Source organism: Ciconia boyciana, chromosome 17, assembly GCF_034638445.1.
Source record: "Ciconia boyciana chromosome 17, ASM3463844v1, whole genome shotgun sequence".
Lineage (NCBI taxonomy): Eukaryota > Metazoa > Chordata > Aves > Ciconiiformes > Ciconiidae > Ciconia > Ciconia boyciana.
Window position 1 is genome coordinate 4,030,834 of NC_132950.1, and position 22,166 is coordinate 4,052,999.

Sequence of the window (22,166 nt, forward strand, 5' to 3'; positions counted from 1 at the left end):
AGATGTGTCCAAAAGCAAGTGACATGCTGACACTTACAATGCCCACTAAGTTGCTGAGACAGTGAAGCACTGCTTTGCAGCTTTCCTGCAGATTTTGCACAGCTTTATCTTTAGGATTGTTATGTGAGTAGCCCACTCCAGTCCCAGAGATGGCATAAGCCCGTGGCTGAGTTTGGGGACTTGAATGGGGACTAAAAGTGTGACTGGGGACTTGAATGCTGTGTGCTGGCTCTGCTGCCACTCATCTACACATACAACTTCCGCTCATGACCAGTAAGAGCTGGCACATCTGCCTGAAAGTGCCTTGGAGGACTTGTCTTCAAGGTTATGGTAGAAAAGAAACACAACAGAACCAGGTTAAAAAAAACCCAAACACAAAACTCCAAGCATTTATTACAGTAAGCATGTACATGTTTAAATTGCAGTTGTATCCATGTAATCCATGGCAGTTGTAGCCTCATTTAAACCTCATAGGTGAAAAGTGCTGTAATATGTCCTGCTGTCACTGCCATGAAGTGATTACTCTTGCTTTGAAGCAATGCTGCCAGGCCTCCTGTAATCTCACTAATTATTAACTAATTACTTAGATTTGTGGGACTTTCTTTAGAGGTGGTAGTAACTCAAAGCTCATGAGTTTATAAATGCCTCCTGGCTGTTTATAAATAGCTGGCAGCTGCCTTAAGGAAAAGAACTGAACACAGCTCAGCACGGATCTGTGCTGGTCTCTGTGTAATCTGGGTGTCTCTCTCAAGGCTGCAGCTACACCAGAAACCAATTCTAACAGCAGACTCCATGAAAAACAGCAACTGCTTCCCTGCAGCCTGGGGTTTATAATAGCACCTAGCCCCTACACAGGTATTCCCTTGTCCTTTTCAGCCCACACAGAAATGGTAGTAACTTGCTCTGCTCTTCTAAGAGTCACTCACATTACTGAATTTTGCCAGCTATGATAAAGTATGTATGGACTTTAAGAGAGCTGGGCCTTGTGAGGATACATCCAGCCTCAGGTTATAGCCTGATGGACACGTACCAGATGGGAGGAGGTCATATAGCAGAATGGAAATAGGAGGCAGATTACAGCAGGATGGTCGTGTTACTGCGTAGCTTTTGTTACTGCCTTTTTAAAACTACTAATTCCTGATCCGAGTAGTTTGAAAGTAGTGAATCAGAGGGCCAGGATGGCAAGGTTAATATAAAACAACAATCCTCATGGGTGGCTTCCAATATCTTCTTTGCACGCTATCTAATGTAAACACTAAGTGAGGAAATAACAGCTATGACCTTTGCCTCCTGTACTCGCAACAATTTCATAAAGCTTGTGTATAACTAAACTGCACTCCCAGATACTACATACCTTAATTGTAGGAGAAACTCAGGCTTCTCCCTGCTACCTTTAAACTCTTTGGAGTAAATCGGGTGACTGGGAAGGTGCATTAGCACTACAACGCAGTAGGCAGAGTTCAAGACACTGGAGGACTGTGCATAAACTGAGGTCAGCGATGCTGCAGTTCCTGTGCTCGCTACCTTGCTGCCTTAAAACACACTGCACCCGCCACCATGCACACAAGCATCTCTTTCCAGACAGCACAAGAAATCAGTTTTTAAATATAATTCAGGCTGTGCGTCTTACTGTTTGTTGCCAGATGTAAAAATACAATAGGAATAACGCACCGAGAAAGAAAGTATCCTGTTACTGACTTTTTAGCCACTAACTTGGCTAAAGTGTTTCCTCCTTCTCTCAACTCCATCTCCACACGTTAAAAAAGAGTCACAAATAACATGAAATTGTTATTGCTCCCTTCACACAGACAGATGGGAGGGAATGGAGCTGGAGCTGCAAATGCCCACCTAAAGTGCAACATTTTGCTGCAGGACTCTACGCCCCCTTGAATCCGGCACTCGGAGTCACACCTTTAGAACACACTGCTCGGCCAGCGGATGGCAGCCGTCGTATTCCTCCAGGTGAGGGTTATCCAGATCACCTCTGTCGCTGTGCTCGGTGGAGTCCGGCTGGCCCCACGGGGGACCAGTAGTCCTCACGCACACACAGTGACTCCCCTTCGAACCAGGTCGGTACAGCTTCCGAGGGACTCCAGTCCAGTCTCTGTTCACTCCCCCACTAAGAATGGAAAATTAGAATAAATTACTATTCAAACCCATGAAAATGCTTCCAGCAAATTGAGAATCATTAGATAAAAACCAAGACAATCTGGGAGAGTTACAACTAACGATACACTCACTGAGGTAGCCTTTGCTCCCAACAGCCAACATCCCACAGCTTTCTGATACCTTTTTATTGGCTGTGCTTCAGAAACCTGTGGCCTGAACCTGGTTTCATCAGTGCTGCTACATGCTCTCAGCCTTCTGGAAGCAACCATATTTCTATTGCTGGAAAAGGAACCATAGCTTTATGTAGCATGGCGTGTCTAGTGGCAAAATGCCTTTTCTGGGGGTAGCTAATTGCTCATAGATAACCACACGCCGCCTTCTGTGCCGTGACTGAACACAGTGGTTTTGAGAACTAGGGCAAAACAAAAAAAAAAAGTCTCAAGTACTTCCGCAGCTACTTCATAGTGTCTCTTTATGGGCCAAATCCTGCCTGTTGCCCTAACTACTGCATCTTTTAAACCTGTAAACTCTTACACAAGTGACTGCCACGCAACACCCAGTCCCAAGGCTGCACTCAAGCTCATTCATGCACAGAAGCAGATCCCCCAAGGTATGTGGTGCTACAGGTGTACCGAAATGAAGCCTAAGCATTTTGCAATGTGGTCTGTGAAATGATTTCATCTTCAGACAAAACAGTCCCTAAACTGAGAGGAATACAACTAAATAGGCCAAGTAGGAAATGACTGTTCAAAGCTCAACCTCATTTTTATGTGGTTTTAAGTGAAAACTGTTGTGGCAGTAGCCTGAGACAGGCTGTGAAACCATCTGAAAAACACGAGCTAATCCTTGCATTCCTGATAGGTGAGAAAACCTGTTTGAATGCAGCAGACAGTCCTAGTGGGATTTCTGTCCTGTTTTCCTGAGAACAGGAGGATCATGTGCATGTGGCAAATTCTGAAGCCTGATTTTGATTCCAGTGTGACCGAAGAATTTTTGCCTCAGAAATAAAATTCCTAAAAGTATTAATGATTGGGATGAAACTTTATTTTCCTTTTACCCGCTCACCAGGTCAGTGAGCAGAGTTCCCCTCCACTGCCTCACACTGGAGAACATTTTCACTAGCCCAGCCTACACCTCTGTGCAACTCCAGGCTGGGTGGAGGCTATCAGCGGTTGCTGGACGGGCAGAGAAAATCTAAGGGCTCCAATTCACACAGCAGCAGTGGCTCAACCTGGCACAGCAGAGGACAGCACCACTGCTCCTTGCCGGTTGGCTCTGCCTCTGTCAGAAAGCACAGCCTGAGGAATGCAGACAGGGGAAGGGACCATGCCTGGGGTATTCCAGCCATGCCAGCACTCAGCACATTAGGACCAACCTATGCCCTTCTGTGGAGAAGTCAGCAGACCTCACCTACAGACTACGGAGTGCGGTAGCTGCAGGAGCCAGGACATCTTCCTATGCCACTCCTGCTAGGAGAGGCAATGACAAAGCTCAGGGAGTCCAAAAAAAAGGGCAGAAGTGCTCTGCTCCAAAGGGTCCAAGCATGATGGCAGGAAGGCAGAGTTTACCTCTGTCTGGAGCACCAGAATCGGCTGCCCCCAGCAGAGCTCCATTCAGAGTTGCAGGGTGGAAACTGCTGCTTCCTCTGCTCCCTTTCTGCTTGGAACTTCAGAGCTTCCTCAATCGCAGCCTCAGCCTGCCTTAAGGCTTCTGTCGGTGCCCCATTTTCATCATAGAATCTGCCGACCAGCTTCCCTGGGAGAGAAGATCAATTAAGATCGCAGTGGCTCCAGGCAAGGAAAATGAATAGTTTGGGTTTTTTTTTTTAAATTGTTATTTAAAGACAAAAAAAGGAGGATCTCACCATGGCCCAATTTTAAAACCAAAGTGAGCTTGCATCACTTCCATTCTTGGATCACACAGCAACTTACCCACATTAATGAATCCATGCAGGACACGCTCAGGCACAGCCTCATTAAAGATCACAAAGTCAATGCCACTTTCAGCTGCAGAACCCGGAATTCTTTCCCGCCCATGCACCTCGTTCCCCAAAATAGGTTCCCTGCATTGCTGCTCCTACGGTCTCCCGAGTCCTGCTAATTTCAGTACTCGCAGCGCTGGCTCCATGCCTTTTTGCTCAGCAGAGACTAATAAAAGCAGGGCAGAGAGCTGCAGCTGACCTCCCAGGGCAGGAAAACTGTTAAGCTTCGCCTTAGAGGAAAGCACACCTCAAACTAGGTCTGGTTTAGCAGCCGCTCCAGCTGATCGCTCACAGCTTTCGGTACGCTGGTCTCCAGCGGCCACCTGCAGCAGAGGTGAAACACCCTCACCAAGGCGGCCGCGTCGTAGCTGAAACACGTTGCTGCGTCCCCCGACGTCCCATCGCCGCGCCGCAGGCCCGCCCTCGCCCACCCGCTCTCCTCCGCAGGCCCTTCCCTTGTGCGCGGCCACCCCAGCCAGAGCCGCCTACCCACGGGATCGTAGTTGTCGCCGTAGAAGGCGAGCCAGCTCTGGACGGCGAGCAGCTCGCCCGGCGACAGCGCCGAGACGTCGTCCACCAGCCCCGCCTGGGTGAAGTCGCCGGTGGCAAACGCCCTGGTGGCATCTCTCCCTGCGGGGCGGGCAGGCGGTCAGGCCCCTGACAGGGCCTCGTCAGGCCCCAGCGAGGCCCGAACCCGGGGCCGCGGAGGCGTCCCCCCCCCGCCCCGCCAGCGGTACCTGCGAGGCCGCTGTAGGCGCCGCCGGGGCCGTAGTGCCTGCGGCCGCGCTCCACGTCGAAGACGCGGCCCAGCACGGCGAGGTAGAGGCCGGGCTCGCCCGCCGCCCCACGGTACCGGGCCAGCTCGGCGGGGCTCAGCAGGCGGCCGCGGGACGGCAGCAGCCAGGCGCGGGGATCGAACCCGCGGCCCAGCAGGCAGGCGGCCCCCAGGCACAGCAGCGCCGCCGCCGCCGCCGCGCCCCGCCGCATGGGGCCGCGCCACCCCGCCGGGCGGGTCACGTGTCCGCCACGAACGCGCCCGACCCCTTCACGACACTTTCCTCGCCGCGCGGCAGCGTGGCGGCGGCTGACGGCAGCGTGGCCGGCGCGGTGCACGCCTGTGGGGAACTCGCTCCTTCCCGCGGCGTCGCTTTACGGCGAGCGTCGCGCGGCGCGGCCGCGCCGTGCCTTTCCGGGGCGGGGCGGGGCGGGGCGGGGCGGGACTTTGCGGCGCCGGGCGTCGCTTGGCGGCAGTGTGGCGCGGCCGCCGCCGGCCGGGAGCTGACAGGTGCGGCGGGCCGGGAAGTTGCTGACTAAGCCGGGCCGGGCGGAGCCGGGGCGGCGGCGGCCGGAGGAGGGGGGAAGGAGAAGCGGCTCTGCCGAGCGTCGGGTCGCAGCGTCGGCGCTCTCCGAGGGGCTCATGGGGACGGCGGCGAGCCACAGCAGCGAGGAGGAGGAGGAGGGCGCCGAGGAAGGCATGGAGGGGGCGGCCGCCGCGCCTCAGCCCGGCGCTCCCTTCCCGCCCGGCGCCGCCGCCAGCCCGGCGCCGCCGCTGCCCCCGGCCGAGGTGCTGCTGGACCAGGCCCGGCTGCGGGAAGCCACGGCGCGGCTGCGGGAGGCGGCGCTGCCCGAGTCGCTGGTGTCGCGGCACCACAGCACGCTGGTGCGCTGGCTGGAGGAGCGCCTCAGCCGCGGCGACGAGGCCGTCAGCCTGGAGCAGTTCTGCGAGGTGCTGGAGAGCGTCTCCCGCCTGGCAGCCGGCTCCCGCGGCGAGAGCGAGGAGGTGAGGAGGCGGCCGGCGGGGTCCGGCCTCGGCCCGGGCCGGGCGGGCTGCGCGGGGGCGGCGTGCCGGCCAGCAACGCGCCCTGCGGAGAGCCCTGCCTGCCCGGCTGGGGGGCGGCGAGGGCGGGAGCGGGGTCGGCGGGGCAGCCCGGGCGCCGCTGCAGGTGGGTCTCCCTCAGCCGGGGGTCTTGCCGGGCCCTCGGTGCGGGCGCGCTGGCGCCGGGGCCGTGGCACGGGGTCCCACCGGCGCGGCCGTCGGGACGAGCGTGGAGACCCCGGTCAGCCCTTCCTGCTCACTGGGGCGAGGCCGGGCCGGCGGGTTCTGCAGCAAGGTTCAGACGGTGGCTGCCGCTGCTGATAGGCAGGCTGTCAGCTTATAGATGTGGTTTTTTAATTTACGCCTGTTTGCAGTGATCGTGCTCAGCAGCCGCTTGTGAATAAAACGGTTACTTACGACAATATTTCTGCTCTCGCTGCCGCTAGTGCAGCGGGTGTTAGCACAGATAGGAAATTCTGTACATGTAATTCCTCCGAGAGATACTTCTTAACGGTGTCGGCAAGTCTAAGTTTACCAGGCTTAATTTTATTGTCGCTTTTCAAAATCAGCAGTGAAATTGTCAAGTACCTCATCGGTATCCCATTATGTGTATCGTGAAGTAAGAGTTTTGGAAAACTTGTAAGAAAGTAGTGCAAGAGAGTTCCCCCCACCCTCCCAGACAGAAGGTCTTAAGGTAAGGTTTCAATGGTAGAAGAGAGTACTGTTTCCTTTCTGCTGTGGGAAGGAATATGAGGAACTTGACATCTAGAACATTTGATCTTTAGCTTTACTCTCTAGCTAGCATTTAAAATGCAGTAGAATACCCTGTTGGGAATTTCACACTCAGTTGAGAAAGGGGTTATGTCTGAATTCCTTACTGCATGCAGTTCCTGAGTCTCACCAGTGACTTCCTCCGGTCTTTGTATTGCTCCCAAGTAGTAGAATAACTTGCTAAACTGTTAAATCACACATACGCTCCTTGAAATCAGTGCTGACGTATTAACAAAACTACTGGAAACTGGGAAGAGATTAATTTTGTTGTACAGATAGGTATGTTTACACCAGACTGTTTTAAGTAGCTTGCTAAAATGCTGTCTCCGTTTCCAGTTCCTTTACAAGAGCCAATAAAGAACATTTCTTCATTTGTAATGACAGTAAGGGTGAAATTAGTACATCGGGGTTCTTTCTGTTAATACAAACAAATGAGCTTTGTGGGCTGCAGAAATATTTTGAGGATTGTCTGTATTGCACATCCTCCTCTGCATGAAGAATATAGGTTTGGGGTGGTTTGTTTTTTTTTTTCCTGCTCTTGGGAGTGGGGAAAAAACTTGCCAAAGGATTTATCATGGTACGGATATGTCGTCGCATCTAGTCTATCCTGCAAAGCTGAGATGTCGGGATTTGTGTGGAAAATCTTGATGTCATTGTTTCTGTAACTGGCACTAGCCCATGGGCTGTAGTATTTCAGATTTCCAGGATGTATTTTAAACTGATGAGAAGTTAGTTTGTGGATGGCAGGTCAATAGGTTTCACTTTTCAATGTTTATAGAATGCTGTCTGGAATAGACTAAGTTTTGATCTGCCCATCAAGTTTTTCTGTTCTCAGTGTGGGGCTTGTGAACCACATACTTTGAATGCTTTATGAACAAAATGAACCTTGTTTAAATGCAAAATCTGTTTTCTAGATAAACTGAACCTCTGAATCCTTTTTTATTCATTAGTGCTTCAGCAGCTATCATGTAACATATCCAACTTTTGCTTGAAACATTAATGCTTCAGCTCTGTGGAGAGCGAAGGATGAAATACAGAGTTTTCCTAAGTCACACTTTAGATATTCTGTCATGCTGTCCAACTCCTGAGCTGCCTGTCAGATGAGGGGGTGACTTTTCCATGGGCCATGTTTCCTAGTGATCAACTTAGCCATCATTCCCCAGGAAAGATGTTGCTTCATGTTCAGGGTTGAACTGGGTAGGAAGCGTGTGGGCTTAATGCTTTTATCAAGGAGCAGAGTGCAGCTGGGTTGTGGTGAAGCTGCTACTGCATTTGTGTCGTGTCCCAGTCGTGAACACAACTCAAAAGCTCTGAGGACAGATTTGCATACGGATTTTTAAATTTAATTATTTTTTTTTTGCTTATACCCCCATTGCACAGGGCAGCTTGTCTGAGCAGCGGAAACTGTGTATGTTTTGTGTCAGATACAGAGTTTAAGTTATACTGAACGGTCAAAAAATAATTTTAGTGTTCTAGGGTCAGTGCAATCTCCTGAGATCATAGGAAGAGTTTAAAAATAAAATAACGAAATCCTGTATTAGGATGCAAAGAAAAGCATATATGTGGTAATCTCTCCTTACATGAAAGTATAAGAAATTGGTCTAAAGTAGCTATCAGCAGGTCCAGCCTTGTCATCTTGTGCGTGGTTTGTTTTCACTAGTTATATCACAGAACTTGCTCGCTTGTTCACTTCGTGTTTTAGTAATTGCACAGTCTGACTCCAAATATGAGGAGAAAAAGTCATAATGGCAAGAATGGCGTGGTACAAAACTGTACATGAAATTTTTTTGGCAAGTGAGTTATATTTGTTAAAATTAATTCCCTCTGTATTGTTGTCCTCAAGCAAAGGTCTTAATTTTTTGCTTCGGTATCTACCTGATGCCCAGCACCAGTTGTCTGTGCTGGCTGTGGTAGCTACTGGATGCCCAACACCAGACCTCTTTGCTGCTAAGAATAAGTTTTTTAAAGGTGTTCATTGTTAGCATGGGTTCAGCTGTATGTTTAACAAGAGTTTATAAAATGCTAAGCTAAAATTCAGATCTGTGCCACAGAAGTGCCGTTGGAGCTTTAGTCAGCTAAAATATGGCATTTTTATTCTGTTATCTTCTGAGGACTTTGCTCTTACTTAAGTGGTATAATTATGTCATGGTTAATTGGCAGGTTATTTTGATCTAATCATTTTGGTTTATTTCTCTCTAGGGTAGTGCTTTTAATGGTACACCAAGATTGATAATCAGGTAGCAAATCAAGAGATTCAAGGATAAGCTTCTTCCCGAACAGCAGTGATTTCTTGACTCTGTCAGACACTTGTGAGATGATCTGTTCTTAGAGGCCAGATTTACTTAGCTATGTAGCTGAACTTGAAATACCAAGTTCAGGGCTGGGAGACGGAAGTCTTGCTTGTAAAGAAATATCTTTTCTAAGTGCATTCCTAATTTATATGAAAAAAACCCCACCAGATGTTCCTGAAATATTGCATTTCTTTTTGGGGTACATTCAATTTTTTTTTAGCAATTAAACAGAGGTTTGTTTCAAAATTAAGTACGATTGTAAAAATATAGCTAGGTTTTTTTAATAGTAGTGTGTCACTGGATCATGAATTCTCTGAAGCGGCCAGTTAAAAAAATTCACTTTTATAAGCTTGGTTCTGTTTTATGGGCTTAGCTGAATAAAAATATCTTGTACTTTTGTTAGTACAAAGATGTGAAATGCATACCTATGCGAGTTACTTTTTACACATGCTCAGTACAACTTTTTGTATTAAAAATTTATATTAAGGTCAAAGTTAATAAAGCTGGCAATGGCTCCCTTCAATAAGAAAAAAAAATCTTTTCGAACTGTCTCCATTGTTTTCACAAATACTTTGACAAACTATGTTAAACTGGTATTTTGTGTAGGAGGACAGTATATGGAAGGAAATACACATCTAAAAAATATTCTGGTTCGAAGGACACTTTCTTAGATAAAGAAAATATTTAAAACCTGAAAGAATTTGAGTGGATACAGCGTGAGATGGATGCAGCAGTAATGAGTAATGGATGGTATGGCTTTTAGAACTAACTCACCCTTTAATGGAAGAGCTTTTTAGTGTTCTTTTGTGAGCACCTTCTCCACAGTCACAGATGTCGGGTGGATGTATACTGCTGATTCACTGGTATAGATGATGTGCTGTCTCCACCTAAGCATAACTACAGGTGACTTTCATAGGAAGGTAGTGCAAATGCCTTAAAACTTGCTTAAAAGTCTGCAGATTTCCAGCCAGGCTGTTTCCTGTTGTCATGAATTCAATACTACGGAAAGCTGATTCTTTTGATTTTTATTTAATGGTGTTATAATGTTTACTGCTATGGTTTCTATGAATTACCTTGAATTTCTGCTTGGAGTAAATATGCTGAAATGAATTTTCTTTTTTTATAGAATCATAAAATTGTTTAGGTTGGAAAAGACCTTTAAGATTATCAAGTCCAACTGTTAACCTAGCACTGCCAAATCCACCACTAAACCATGTCCCTAAGCACCACATCTACGTCTTTTAAATACCTCCAGGGATGGTGACTCAACCACTTCCCTGGGCAGCCTGTTCCAATGCCCAACAACTCTTTTGGTGAAGAAATTTTTCCTAATATCCAATCTAAACCTCCCCTGGTGTAACTTGAGGCCGTTTTTTGTTGTTGTTGTTCCTCTTCAGGCCTTTGCACAATTTGACGCTGAAGGAGATGGCACCGTAGATGTGGAGAATATGCTGGAGGCTCTCAAGAATTCTAGTGGAGCTAATCTTCAAGGGGAGCTTAGCCATGTAATCAGGCAACTGCAAGCTTGTTCACTGGTTCCAGGTATGAGAAGAGAGTGACAAAACAAATAGTTTCCCAACTCCTGCCCCATATAAGGAGTGCTGCTTCAATAAATTGCTTTAATAGTGGTGTTTGTCCTAATCTTCTTAAAGCCATAGTACAAGTCATTCTCACTTCTCTCGTATCAAACAAGTGAAGTTGCTGTAAATTAAAAATTTCCCATAATTACATCCAGCTAACTTACTTTCATAAATAACCAATATTTTCTTCTCTGTGTGACTGGGGAGCTTCTTATCCTTGTTTGGTTTATCTCACAGACAGAAAACCGTTCCTTGCAAAATTTTGGTGCGTGCCTAACTAATGCAGTCTTGTACTTGGTAACTGGAGGAATAAATCCTCCATTCAGTCTGTTTCAGGTGATGAGTCATATAGTTTATTATTATTATATTGTTACTTAGCATTTGAAGTCCTGCTAAAACATAATTCATGTTTTATAGCATAGAGTTTGGAAAGTGTCAGTTTCCAGAACTTGATTTCTGGGATAAGTATCAGTTGCTGGGTTTCCTTCCAAGCTTTTGACGATAAGTGGCTAAAGGGGATTTGCCTTAGAGGATCAGACAAGAAGTGTTAGAACTGGCTAATAGATAAGTCAGAGGAGAGTACTTACGGGGTAGTATTCGATGCATCTAAATGCACTGTGATTCAGAGTACTCCTGTTCAGGAGCTGAAATGTCTTACGAAGTTGTTGGAAAGCATTAGGCACCTCTTTGGGAATAATCCACAATGCCAAAGTGAGATGCTTAGCGTAGCTCAATGTGAGTGATGTGAGTGCATCAGCTCGTTAGCCAAGCAGCATCTGTTTCACCTAGATATTGAAGGTAAGGGTTTGGAACTTTTGGGACAGCAAAATAAGTATAAGAACTAAGACTTTTGGGGTTCAAAAAAAATTACTTTCAGTCATTGCAAGTAACTGGCAAAAATATTTGTCTGCACCTTTCACAGTCCTGTAAAGACTGCAAACTTGAGCTACTTCATATGGTGGAATGTAGTTCCAATATTAGCTTCCATGCTTAATTTGGATTTACCTAGTAATAAGATGTAGAGTAAGTAATAAGATTATGACTTGGTCAAGTCAGGTGTTGCAATAAAGATAGAAATAATGTCTCTTTCTAGGTTTTATTGATATATTTTCTGAGTCAAAAGAGCGTCTTGGTCTTCATGCTTCAATGATACTGAGATTCTTGCACCGCAATCGGATTTCTAGTACTGCCATCCCTTACCCGGTGTTGGAGTACTTCAACAATATCTGTACTATGCGGTCTTCTGTATTGAAGGATTCTTTAGATCGACTGCTCCTAAAAGAGAGAGGTATGTAATATCTTTCTTTCTTTTCAGGATGGTAGTGTAACCATAGCTTGAAGAAGAGATTACAGATAAAATAAAAAGCTTTCTTTACTGTTTAATCTTTAATAGGCATGACTTTTTGTGAAGTTGATCTGCATGCTTCTGTGGGGTGTTTTTGTTGTTTTTTTGAGGCACATAAAGTGATTTCCTAACTGCCTAGCAATCGGAGTAACACACTGGGATGTTTTTCGTCTTTCTCCTGACCTGTTTCAGAATGCTGATTACTAATTTGCGATATTCTCTGTTCAGTCAGATATCTCTACTAGTTGCTGGAAACTTAGTTTCCGTGTGAAGGTGAATATTTTCTGAAGTTGACTGCTCAGTATTAAAAAATAATTTATTGGTTAGGGGTGGAGGTAATGAATCTTTTATTCTATGTCAGATGGGACTGTCCTGGTTGTCTCCCTAGAGGAAGGGCTCTTTTCTTCACAGCTTGACTTGATATTTTCAGATCTGTGGACTTCTATTGAAACAGATTGAGTTACTTGGGGAAACAGTCTGCTTTGTCCCTTCCCTAGAACAGCTGAATTGAGGTTTTCTCCATTGTATTTTACTTTTTCCTTTCATCTGTTTGTATTTTGACATCATAATAATAAAGCACTGATGAGGCCAGTAATGAAAGGAGGAGATAAAGGCTATTGAACTCCAGGCAAAGTAGGTGTTTTCGTACTGCAAGTGGCAGGTTGAGATGATTGTGATTTCATCTGAAATGAAACTTCGCTGTCTTTTAGGTTCTGTCAGAAACGCTTCTTCAGGAGCTGTGTTCTGTGCCAACAAGTTAATTAATATGAGATAATTATTATAAAAGTATAATAATTCTCAAAAACAAGCAAAAGAAGAATGTTATGAGTGATTTCTCTTCTTTGCAGAATACCCCAGTGACCTGAATGGTAATCAGGAGTCGGACAAACTGAAGTCTGTCACAAAGTGCTATACTCACATAGAAACCTCATCCAATTCCGCTGATATTGACAAGATGACAAATGGAGAAACTACATCCTTCTGGCAGTCGGATGGGAGTGCTCGCTCACATTGGATACGGTGAGCGCCACAGCAATATACAGCCTAGTGTAGTTAGTCCTTAGGTTTTACAGCCAGTGGGGTGCAATTGAAAAAAAATTGTGGAATTAATGAGTGGCAGATGAATATAGTTGAAAGCAGAAGTCATTAATCTCTGCATAAAGTTTAAAGGCCTAATCACCAAGTGTTCACTTGTAAAATGCATGCATCTTCCATGATGACACATACCCTTGGTTTGTAGCTAAGCTTTCCAAACTGTATTATAGATGCAGTGGTTAGTACTTGAATAGAAGCGCTTTGCCACTGTCTAGCAAGTTACTGCTCCATGAAACAGAAATGTTTAGTGGTTTTTCAGTAGTATGTATAGAATGTATACTTTAAAAAAAAAATAATCTCATTTTGGTCATTATTGGCACTACATTTTTATTCCTGAGGAATGAATTCTCAGTTGAAAAGCTGAACAATAGAAAATTCTAAATTCTCACTGTCAGAGGTGACTGTCTTTTAAGTCAATTACAAGTTTTCTAACTCATCCACCATGATGTGGGGTTGGTAATGCCTGTGAAGCATTAGATAACTTCCAGTGGATTTATTTGTGTTTGTAGAAGTGGAAACTGAGTGAAGCTTAGCTGAAAGTGAAGTGCTTGACTTCTCTTTGCAAGAACTGTTTTATCTTCTTTGCTTTGCAGGTTAAAGATGAAACCAGATGTTGTTTTGAGACATTTGTCCATTGCGGTGGCAGCTAATGACCAGAGTTACATGCCACAGCAAGTTACAGTGGCAGTGGGAAGGAATGCCAGCAGTCTTCAGGAGGTCCGAGATGTTCACATTCCAAGCAATATCACTGGCTACGTAACACTGTTGGAAAACGCTAACATTAGTCAGATGTGTGAGTCAATAAAGATACCATTGGTATATTGCTTTGCTGCTTTTTTGAAGGTGAAAGGTTGGGTAATCATAGAATGGTGTGTTGAAATGTCAGTCATTAGAGCAGGAGCTTTTGCCCTCATCCTTGGGTCAGAGAAATTGTTTTAATTGTAGTTTAATTTCTAGCGTATAAGAGAGTCTTCGGAGTCTTTCTCATGGCATCTGTCTAACTTGGGCTAAGGGTTGAAGAGCTGGAATGACTGAAGATGCAGTTTTAGCCTCTCAATTTGAAGGCACTGGGCAATTTTAAAATATCTTTGCTTGCAGAGTGAAAGCATATGTTGGATAATAGTATCTAGCAAGAAATCTGCTTCTGAGCAACCTTTTTTTTTTGTAGCAAAACTCTGAAGTTGGTCAGATGATTTTTGTAAAGCAGGTTTTATGCTAAGGATTTTTAAGTAGTGTTATTTTTAAGTCTGGTAGATCTGTGGGTGCTATATTGGAATCCATCAGAGGAAAGCTGCTCCTTCCTAAGATGGTGTCTGCAGCTTCAGAGATTTTGTCCCTTCAGTTCAAATAGGCACTTTTCACTAAGCTGAACTTTCACTGCCACGGAAGCGGGCAGCAAAGATGTTGTTCCTCAAAAGTAACTAGGACAATGTTAGCTATGCAAAAGGGTCAAGAACTTATGTGAAAATTTTTATGTAACTTAAAAATTTGCTTTTAGGCTTTACTCTTTTTCCTTATCTTCTCCACTACCACTCCCAAGATACTTCCCTATGTATGTAGGTAAAAAGGTACTGGTGAAATAATCTATAATCTATTTTCTACTTTGAGGGTCTCTTACTACTTTTTTCCTAATTTCTAGCTGTACAATATGTAATAGATCACATAGGCCATTCAAAGGCTAGATTTTCCAAATCGTAGGGTGCACGGTGAAGAAACACATGTGTATAGTTGTCTATATGTGGGAGTACTGTTACATATCTGCTGCTATTTTTCTAAGAGGTTTTGCAGTAATTATTGTTTTGAATATCCAGATTGTTCTAGATCTAATCCAGCAGAAGAAATGGGAAAAAAATTCTGTTTTATGTTTTGACAGATGTACAGATAAACATCAAGCGTTGCCTTAGTGATGGATGTGACACTAGAATCCATGGACTCAGGGCCATCGGTTATCAAAGAGTTAAGAAGGTGGGCGTCTCTGTGTGTGATGCTTCGGCTATCTGGTACTGGTCTCTGCTGACCTCTCTGGTAACAGCTTCCATGGAAACAAATCCAGCATTCGTTCACACTATTTTACAAAATACTCAGTAAGTACCAAACTTCTGTGGTGTGTGGATTTTCTTTTTTTTAAATTATTTTTTTAAAAATACTTCTAGCTTTAGTAAACTAATCTACCTTGTGTAACTGGTTTCCACTCCCTCCGTTAAGGTGTTTAAACATCTTTTTAGCTGTCACACTGTTTAACTTTTGATATCTCTCTTTTATCTATTTGCACATACTAGAACAAGTGTAATTCTCTTAGCTGTTGTATCTAATCTAGTTGTTAAGCCATGACTGAATGGACACTGAAAAATACATTTGTCTTGTAATAATTCCAAGAAGCCTAAAATTAATTAATTTGCATTGTTAATTTTATTGATTATAAATATTGGACACCTTCCACTTACGACTGGAGCTTAATTTAGCTTAATTTTCAGCAAATTTTTGCTTGTGTAATGCCTTGTCATGCATTACAAGGGGATATAGTCAGCATATGCAATGTCTCTGTGCAGACGTTTGCTTGTGGTGATCGGCCGTTTTCTGTGTAACATTTCCTTGTTTGACTGCCAAACGCTTCTGCTCAATGACTTGAAGGATTGGAATCCTAATAAAACCGCTACACGCCCACATCAACTTTTATAGAGCTTAGTTAGCATGATGCCACCACGCTTAAGAACACTGCTGTCAATAGGTTAATGAGTACTGTAGGCTAAAGTCCATTAAGCCTATCTTTTAATTTGTGTCATCTATTAATCCTCTTTAAAGTTTAGATAACTTTATACATGCTTATGTCTGAGGAAGGTTCATAGTTGCAAGCTTTACTAAAACAGAGGGCCTTCAGTTTTGCTACAGTGTAGATATTTTTTAGAAATATAACATGAATACTGAGCTAATAAAACCTAAAAAAGTTATAACAGGAAATCTTGTCTAAAAATATGCTTTCAGAAATTACAAATTCAGTATTTGGAATTATAAAGCAAAAAACCAAACTTTAGTATTGGATAGAATGACTTCGATGAAACCGCTTAAGAATTCCTATTTTCAGGGGTTATTACATTATCTTCAGAAATCTAACAGAAATTCTGATCTGAGCTAACAAGTTTCTCTCTTAGTTTCCGTAGTTGTTCTGAAAGAATTAAAAAGCAATTTCCCCTTTATTAACAGGCTCCTGCTCAATTCTAGAACTATTTAAAATGAAGCAGTACTTGGACACTAAGCTATTTCTAATGCTGTCAGTGATTTAATTCAAAATGCCTTGATTTATTTGTCTCATTAAATCTGAGATTATAAGACTAGATTCAAGATTACCTACCAGTCGTTGAACTTTCCCTGCCTAGAATGCAATACTGTTTTTACCTTTTAAAGAGATTCTCTGTGTAAATAGATTTTCTGCACTCAGAAGCTATTTGTAGAGACCCGCTCGCAAAAAGCGTGAAGATTCAAATGTCTAATTCATTTTAGAAGGCTGTTTTCTCTAATTCTGTCTGGTTTTCTGATGTTATGTATGTTTTACTAGGAAAGCACTGCAACACATGCCACCTCTATCCCTAACACCGGGCTCTACAGATTTTTCAAGCTTCTTATCTCCAAATGTTTTGGAAGAAGTAGATAGCTTCCTTATAAGAATAACAAGGTGAGTTTGTGTTGATGTATTTTGATGCTGGTTTGATGCTGGAAAATGGTTTAGAAGAATTTGTATAGCAAATTTATCTCATTTTTACTCACCTGCTCTTTTTTTTTAAGTATCTTGAAAAATTCAAAGACATTAAGAAACAGGCACCTTAGATTTTTCCATGTGAGCATTATTTGTCTTTATTTAAAAACACGCTGTCCTGGGCTTTCTTTTCATACTGTTGTTTTTTTCCCTCCCCAGTTGTTGTACTACTCCAGAGGTTGAACTTACGCTCTTGGCCTTTGCCTTAGCCAGAGGGAGTGTCGCTAAAGTGATAAGTTCCCTTTGTACGATCACCGATCATTTGGACACTCCATACAAGGCTTCATCCCTTATCGCTTCCATGGCAACAGTCAGACAGAACCTGCTGTATAAATATGGTAAATGAATAATTGTTGGATCCTTTACTGTACATACCTAAGACAATATGCAGCTTTGAGTTGTTTTACTCGTTGTTTTGTTGGGGTTTAAAATTATACAAGACTTCTAAATTAACAACTGTTACCAAGAAGATAACCTGTGAACCTGAACTGCCCTAAAGGTTGGTGATTAGATCAGCTTTCTGGGATCTAAGAATTGAACCAGGTGCGTCATCTTGAGGGAGAAAACGTGAAATTTATAGACAGTGGCCTCTATATCAAGATGGTGATAGTGTTTGTATCGTATAAAAGGCAAATGATATAAAGTAATTTTATTCTTCCAGTAACACGTTTTTTCGTGTGTTTAGCCTCAGTAAGTGGTCTCTCTTGCAGACGTGCACAAATTTAAGATGTGTTTTAAATGTGATGTCATTAACATATATTTACAGTTCTTTTATTTTCACTTTTATAAATTAATCTGAGTATGTCATGAATGTAGAGCTGTGCATGGTCTGGCATAAGGTGGTAAGATTTTGCTGTATTGACTCTACTTGTTTGATAAATCTGTATTTTCTCTGGTGTCAACTTCTGAGATTACCATTAGTCTCTCATGAAGAATTTTTCCCTTTGTTTGCCTCTTAGTCTGTTTTTGTCAGGACTTCTTGGCTTGTGCCAAAGAATACATTAATTATTTTATAATTATAATATCAGTATTTACTTTCAAATGTTTTGAAAATTGCTTCGTTTTTCCTGGAGTAGCTGCTGCTTTTTGTAAGACAAGAGTGATATTTCATCTATTGTGAATTCCAAAGTGTGCAAACAGTTGAAAGAGCATTGGTTGTCATGATTTGCATTCTCCTGCCTGTATCTAAAACTTGAGCTATTTTAGATTAACGTACCTCTCATACTCCAGTTTCTTCACCTTTTTTTGTCTGACAGTGTCAAAAATCTCACAGTATTGTAATTGTTTTCATTTGTTTTCTGTATGAAGAACTTTAGAAAGCATATTTTCCATTTTTTTAATGAATTTGATAAACCTGTTGATTTTCTTGCTTAGGAAATCCCTTACGACTAACTCTGCAAGCATGTGATGTAAAGGGAAAAGAAGATAAATCAGGGCCTGAAAACCTCCTTGTAGAGCCATGGACTGGGGATGGTAAGAGCCTGGACTTAAAATCCAGAATATTCAACCAGACACGAAGGCTGTTAACAAGGCTGTGGTGCCGTTCCATATATATTTATATATATTTGGTGCTACTCAATAGTTTTATGATATGGAAGATCTGTAATTAAAAGCCAAAACAAAACCAAAGCAAAACAACAACAAAAAAACCCCCAAATCAAAACAATATGCAAATTCTATTTTACAACGAGGTGGATTTCTCAAGAGCCAGTTTATTGTTAAAACAAAACAAACAAACAAAAAGATTGGATTTGGGGGAGAATTATTGATATTCTATGTGGAAGTCAGCAATGAGCTGTCACAAAGAAAATTATACTAGACCACATTTTGTGGGTTGAAGTCATAAATCATTCACTGCTAGCTTCCCAAATATTGATGGAGAGATATGGTAGAAATCATTGAAATTTTCACTGGCTGCACGTAGCTATTAATTCTCCTTTAAAGCCTCTCTTTGTTAATGCAGTGCTTTTATGTACTGGATGCAACCTAAAGAAAGAGGTTTGTGTTCCTTGACCTCTTTTTAAAGTGAAAATACCACCTAATCTTTTTTAAAAAAAATTGTGTATTGTCTTGTGCAGTGCTACTGGTAAATGAAAGCTATTGTGATAGAAAATCAGGCACATTCTAAATGCTTGTTTTACCCCTTTGTTTGCGTGTATATAGTGTTTGATTTTATTCTTTAGTTATTTTGTGGATTGTCTTCTGTTGTTTTATGGATCACAGTTTGGTGAACAGTGAATTACATCAGTGACCAGAGCCACAAGCCAAAGTAATATTTGGGAGTTACTAATAACCTTTAATGGGGAACCACTCTTGAAATGGCTGTAGATACTGCAGCCCCAAGAGAGACACTGGCTGGAGAGACCAGCGTATGCTCTGTATACTCTTTTATTTGGAAACATTTCCTAATGGGTATTTCACTAGAAAAGCATCATGTGTTTGTTTCCCCTCTTTAGTCCACAATCTTAGTATTCTCTTTCAAACAGCTTGCACTAGCAGTCCTCCCAACCTCATTCCATTCCCACTGCTGCCTTAGGTTTTCTTACTGAAACTGGGAAGACCAGAGCAAGTATCATTCTTTCTGCTGGAACTGAATCTTCATTTCAAGTGACACAAATTAGAATAAAGGTATGTAGTTCCTCTCTGCTTTTCAAGTAGAAGGCTTGCTTTTTTCCCTAATGGTAGAGATAAGTTGGAAAATTTTTTTGTATGAAGTGAAACATTAAATTAGTCATGCAATAGTCATTTTGGGGTTTTACTTTTATTTTACTTTTACTTTTACTTTTTAGTTTTACTTACTTTTACTAAGTCACAGGGAGCTTAAGGAAATGGAGGTCTTAAATTGTTTCAGGGTACCACAAGTATGTAGTAAAGACTATTTTCTATTGCTTTTGTCTGTATCTTGTAATATGCTCAAGCCAGTGAGCCTTAGGTTTATGGTTTCTCTCTAAAGAGTATGTATTTATTTGTAGGGTTATATACCTTATACTTAAAATAATTTTTCAACTCTGTGAATAGCAGATTTCAAGATACATAGCATGTGAGTTCAGATTAAATGTAGGGTCTTTCAAATTCTTTTTAGAGACATCAGTGTAATTTGAACACTTGGCACAATTTTATCTGGTTTAAAAGCAAGGTCTTGTGATTAAATCTCATGGCCAGGACAAAACTTCAGTGAGATTTCTGCAGCTGAATTAATTAATTAATTAATTAAAGGCAAAGCAGTAGTTTTATTCCTGGAACAAGGATGCATATTTCAACGTCAAAGAGAATTAAACATGGATGGACTTCTGGCAAGTAAATTCTAGTTGGAGCTGGAGAGGCAGCTAAGCTGTTTTGTGGTGTAGGATACATAATTTTAGTTTTGTTTGGTTTTTTAAAATTAAAAAAGTATATGAAATTAGAATGAGAATTAATATGTGGAAGTGTAGTTAATTTTAGGGTGTTAGGAGAGTGATAAATGTAGCAAATATTAACCGTGTACATGATCCTTGTTCAGTGAGTTACAAAAGACTTCATAACATTTCTCTAAATGTGTTTCATTTTTTCTTTAGGTAAAAAGTGCAATTCCAGAGATCAGTATTGTCAGTACTTAGTTGCTTTCCATAACTTTTTTTCTGTGAAAGCAACACCTTCTTTTATTGTCAGCTTTTTAATACATTGCTCTGGATTTTTTCTTCTAGGTCCGAAGAGGTGCCATTGGGGCCCAGTGTGGGCTGGTGTTTGCTTATAATAGTGCTTCAGAAAAGTTCCACGCAGAGGAACACTTCAAAAGATTTGAAAGCTATGACAAATGGAAGCTGCGGGAATTCAAACAATTTTTAAAAAACAGGTATAGGTGGACTTTTTGTAATGAATACATGGAAAATAAATGTTGTATTAGATCTTTTTGCAATGCCACTTGAACTACTGAGAATTGTTCCAAATGACTTAAAAATGATGCATCATTTAATTGTTACTTGTTTGATTTTAATGAGCCTCAGTTTGATGTGTTTGAGGAAATATGTATATAGCTGTTGTTTTCAACCTCTTGATTTAAAGACCTCTTTAGAAAAGGATATAACAAAACAAACTTTCTACTTGAGGTGCAGATCACTGATAACAGAAACAATTAATATGCTAATTAGCTTTTATTAAATAACTTTCTCAGAACTGTTGCTTAGGAGTGAGGGGAGGTTAGGAAATCTAAATCTAAAGGAAATCTAAAAAGAATTCCTTAATTTTCTTACCTTGCATGTGATAGAGTTTGGGTATGTGAAAGTTTCTGTTGTCTCACTTCTCATCTTTATAGCCATAACATGCTAAAAATATTTTGGTGGAATATCAACAGCTTTGCAATTTCTGTGAACTTCTTCTTTACAAAGTTTGCTACGTTCTTTTATACATAGAAGCAGTTGTTCGTGTGATGATTTGGGAGATGATGATCCTATTGGCTGGTTTGAAGTGGAAGAAGAATGGGATGAAGTTGATGTCAAAATGCAGCAATGCAGAATTTCCCAAGTAAGAAACCGTGAAAATCCATTGGCCTAGTCACAGTGAGCAGAGGCTTATCGCTGTGCTTTGTTGTAATGCCAGTTGAAATAAACGTAACTCTTTTTTGTGCAAGGAGAACTCTTCTGGATAGAGGTAAAAATCAACGGGCTTCTAGTTAAACGAATGATTCAACTTTTGTCCACTGAGTTTTATTCTTTTTCTCTGTATGTACACGTATATAGCTGTAGTTAAATGGTACTTCGGGATCAAATTTAATGCAAAATGATGTGATAATGCGCAGACTACCTACTGGTTTTACCATGAGGAAATATTTCTAAAAAGGGTGACATGATTGTTGCTTTATTCTAATATCTAGGCTACGAGACTACTACTAGACTATAACTACTGTATAGTTATAGGATTTATTCTTTCAGAGCCAGGTTCTTCAGCCCTTGTTTTAAGGGACAAACAATTACTAAGCAGTTCCATCAGTTAGGTTGATTTCCTTGACGAATGTGGGACTTTTCTCTTTCAAGAGTGGCAGAATATGGGTTTAGATTTGTAGTGCTTAAGTAGGAAACTTGGCTTTTCAGATCCTGCATTTGTCTTGTTTCTGGAGTCAGCTGTTGTGTAGTTCCCCAATCCTTTTTTGTACGGTGGAAATTAGCAGAAGTGGTAGCACAGTTAGAAGTCAACTGGGAATTTTTCTAAAACCGTCACTGCTTGCTAAGACATTCTGCTGTTGTCTGTGTAACCCTTAGTCCCTGAGACTTAGCGTGTGCAGAGTTACTAGGTATATTTGGATGGCAGAACTTGCTGTTCCCTTCAGCTTTGCGTTCGGTACCTCACTGTGGGCAGATTGCATAGAAGTATGTTTTAAATATTACATATTGATCCTCTGCTTGCTTTTAAATGCAGCTAATAATTTTTTAACCTGCAAAAATGCTGTAACTA

At 42.1% G+C, this 22,166-nt stretch overlaps 2 protein-coding genes across 4 annotated transcripts in view; one reads left to right on the plus strand and one right to left on the minus strand.

Moving 5' to 3' along the window:
- Positions 1-359: 359 nt before the first annotated feature.
- CYB5D2 (cytochrome b5 domain containing 2) lies at positions 360-5,226 on the minus strand. Its single transcript, XM_072882647.1, has 4 exons — positions 4,828-5,226; positions 4,580-4,720; positions 3,678-3,864; positions 360-2,119 (listed from the first exon to the last, which is right to left on the minus strand). Exons 1-4 carry the CDS (start codon positions 5,075-5,077, stop codon positions 1,906-1,908), a joined length of 792 nt encoding a protein of 263 aa, XP_072738748.1. The 5' UTR covers positions 5,078-5,226; the 3' UTR covers positions 360-1,905.
- Positions 5,227-5,330: 104 nt separating this feature from the next.
- Positions 5,331-22,166, plus strand: part of ZZEF1 (zinc finger ZZ-type and EF-hand domain containing 1) — a 62,828-nt gene continuing 45,992 nt past the window's right edge. For all 3 annotated transcript variants that reach the window (XR_012045464.1, XM_072881800.1, XM_072881801.1), the window contains exons 1-12: positions 5,331-5,870; positions 10,366-10,510; positions 11,642-11,836; positions 12,742-12,913; positions 13,582-13,781; positions 14,862-15,072; positions 16,542-16,658; positions 16,899-17,077; positions 18,114-18,212; positions 19,276-19,367; positions 20,423-20,571; positions 21,128-21,239. Coding sequence is in view for 2 of the 3 variants with exons in the window: in XM_072881800.1 (XP_072737901.1) it covers positions 5,508-5,870; positions 10,366-10,510; positions 11,642-11,836; positions 12,742-12,913; positions 13,582-13,781; positions 14,862-15,072; positions 16,542-16,658; positions 16,899-17,077; positions 18,114-18,212; positions 19,276-19,367; positions 20,423-20,571; positions 21,128-21,239 (2,034 nt within the window). In the remaining variant the exon portion in view is untranslated. The remainder of the gene's footprint in view (positions 5,871-10,365; positions 10,511-11,641; positions 11,837-12,741; positions 12,914-13,581; positions 13,782-14,861; positions 15,073-16,541; positions 16,659-16,898; positions 17,078-18,113; positions 18,213-19,275; positions 19,368-20,422; positions 20,572-21,127; positions 21,240-22,166) is intronic.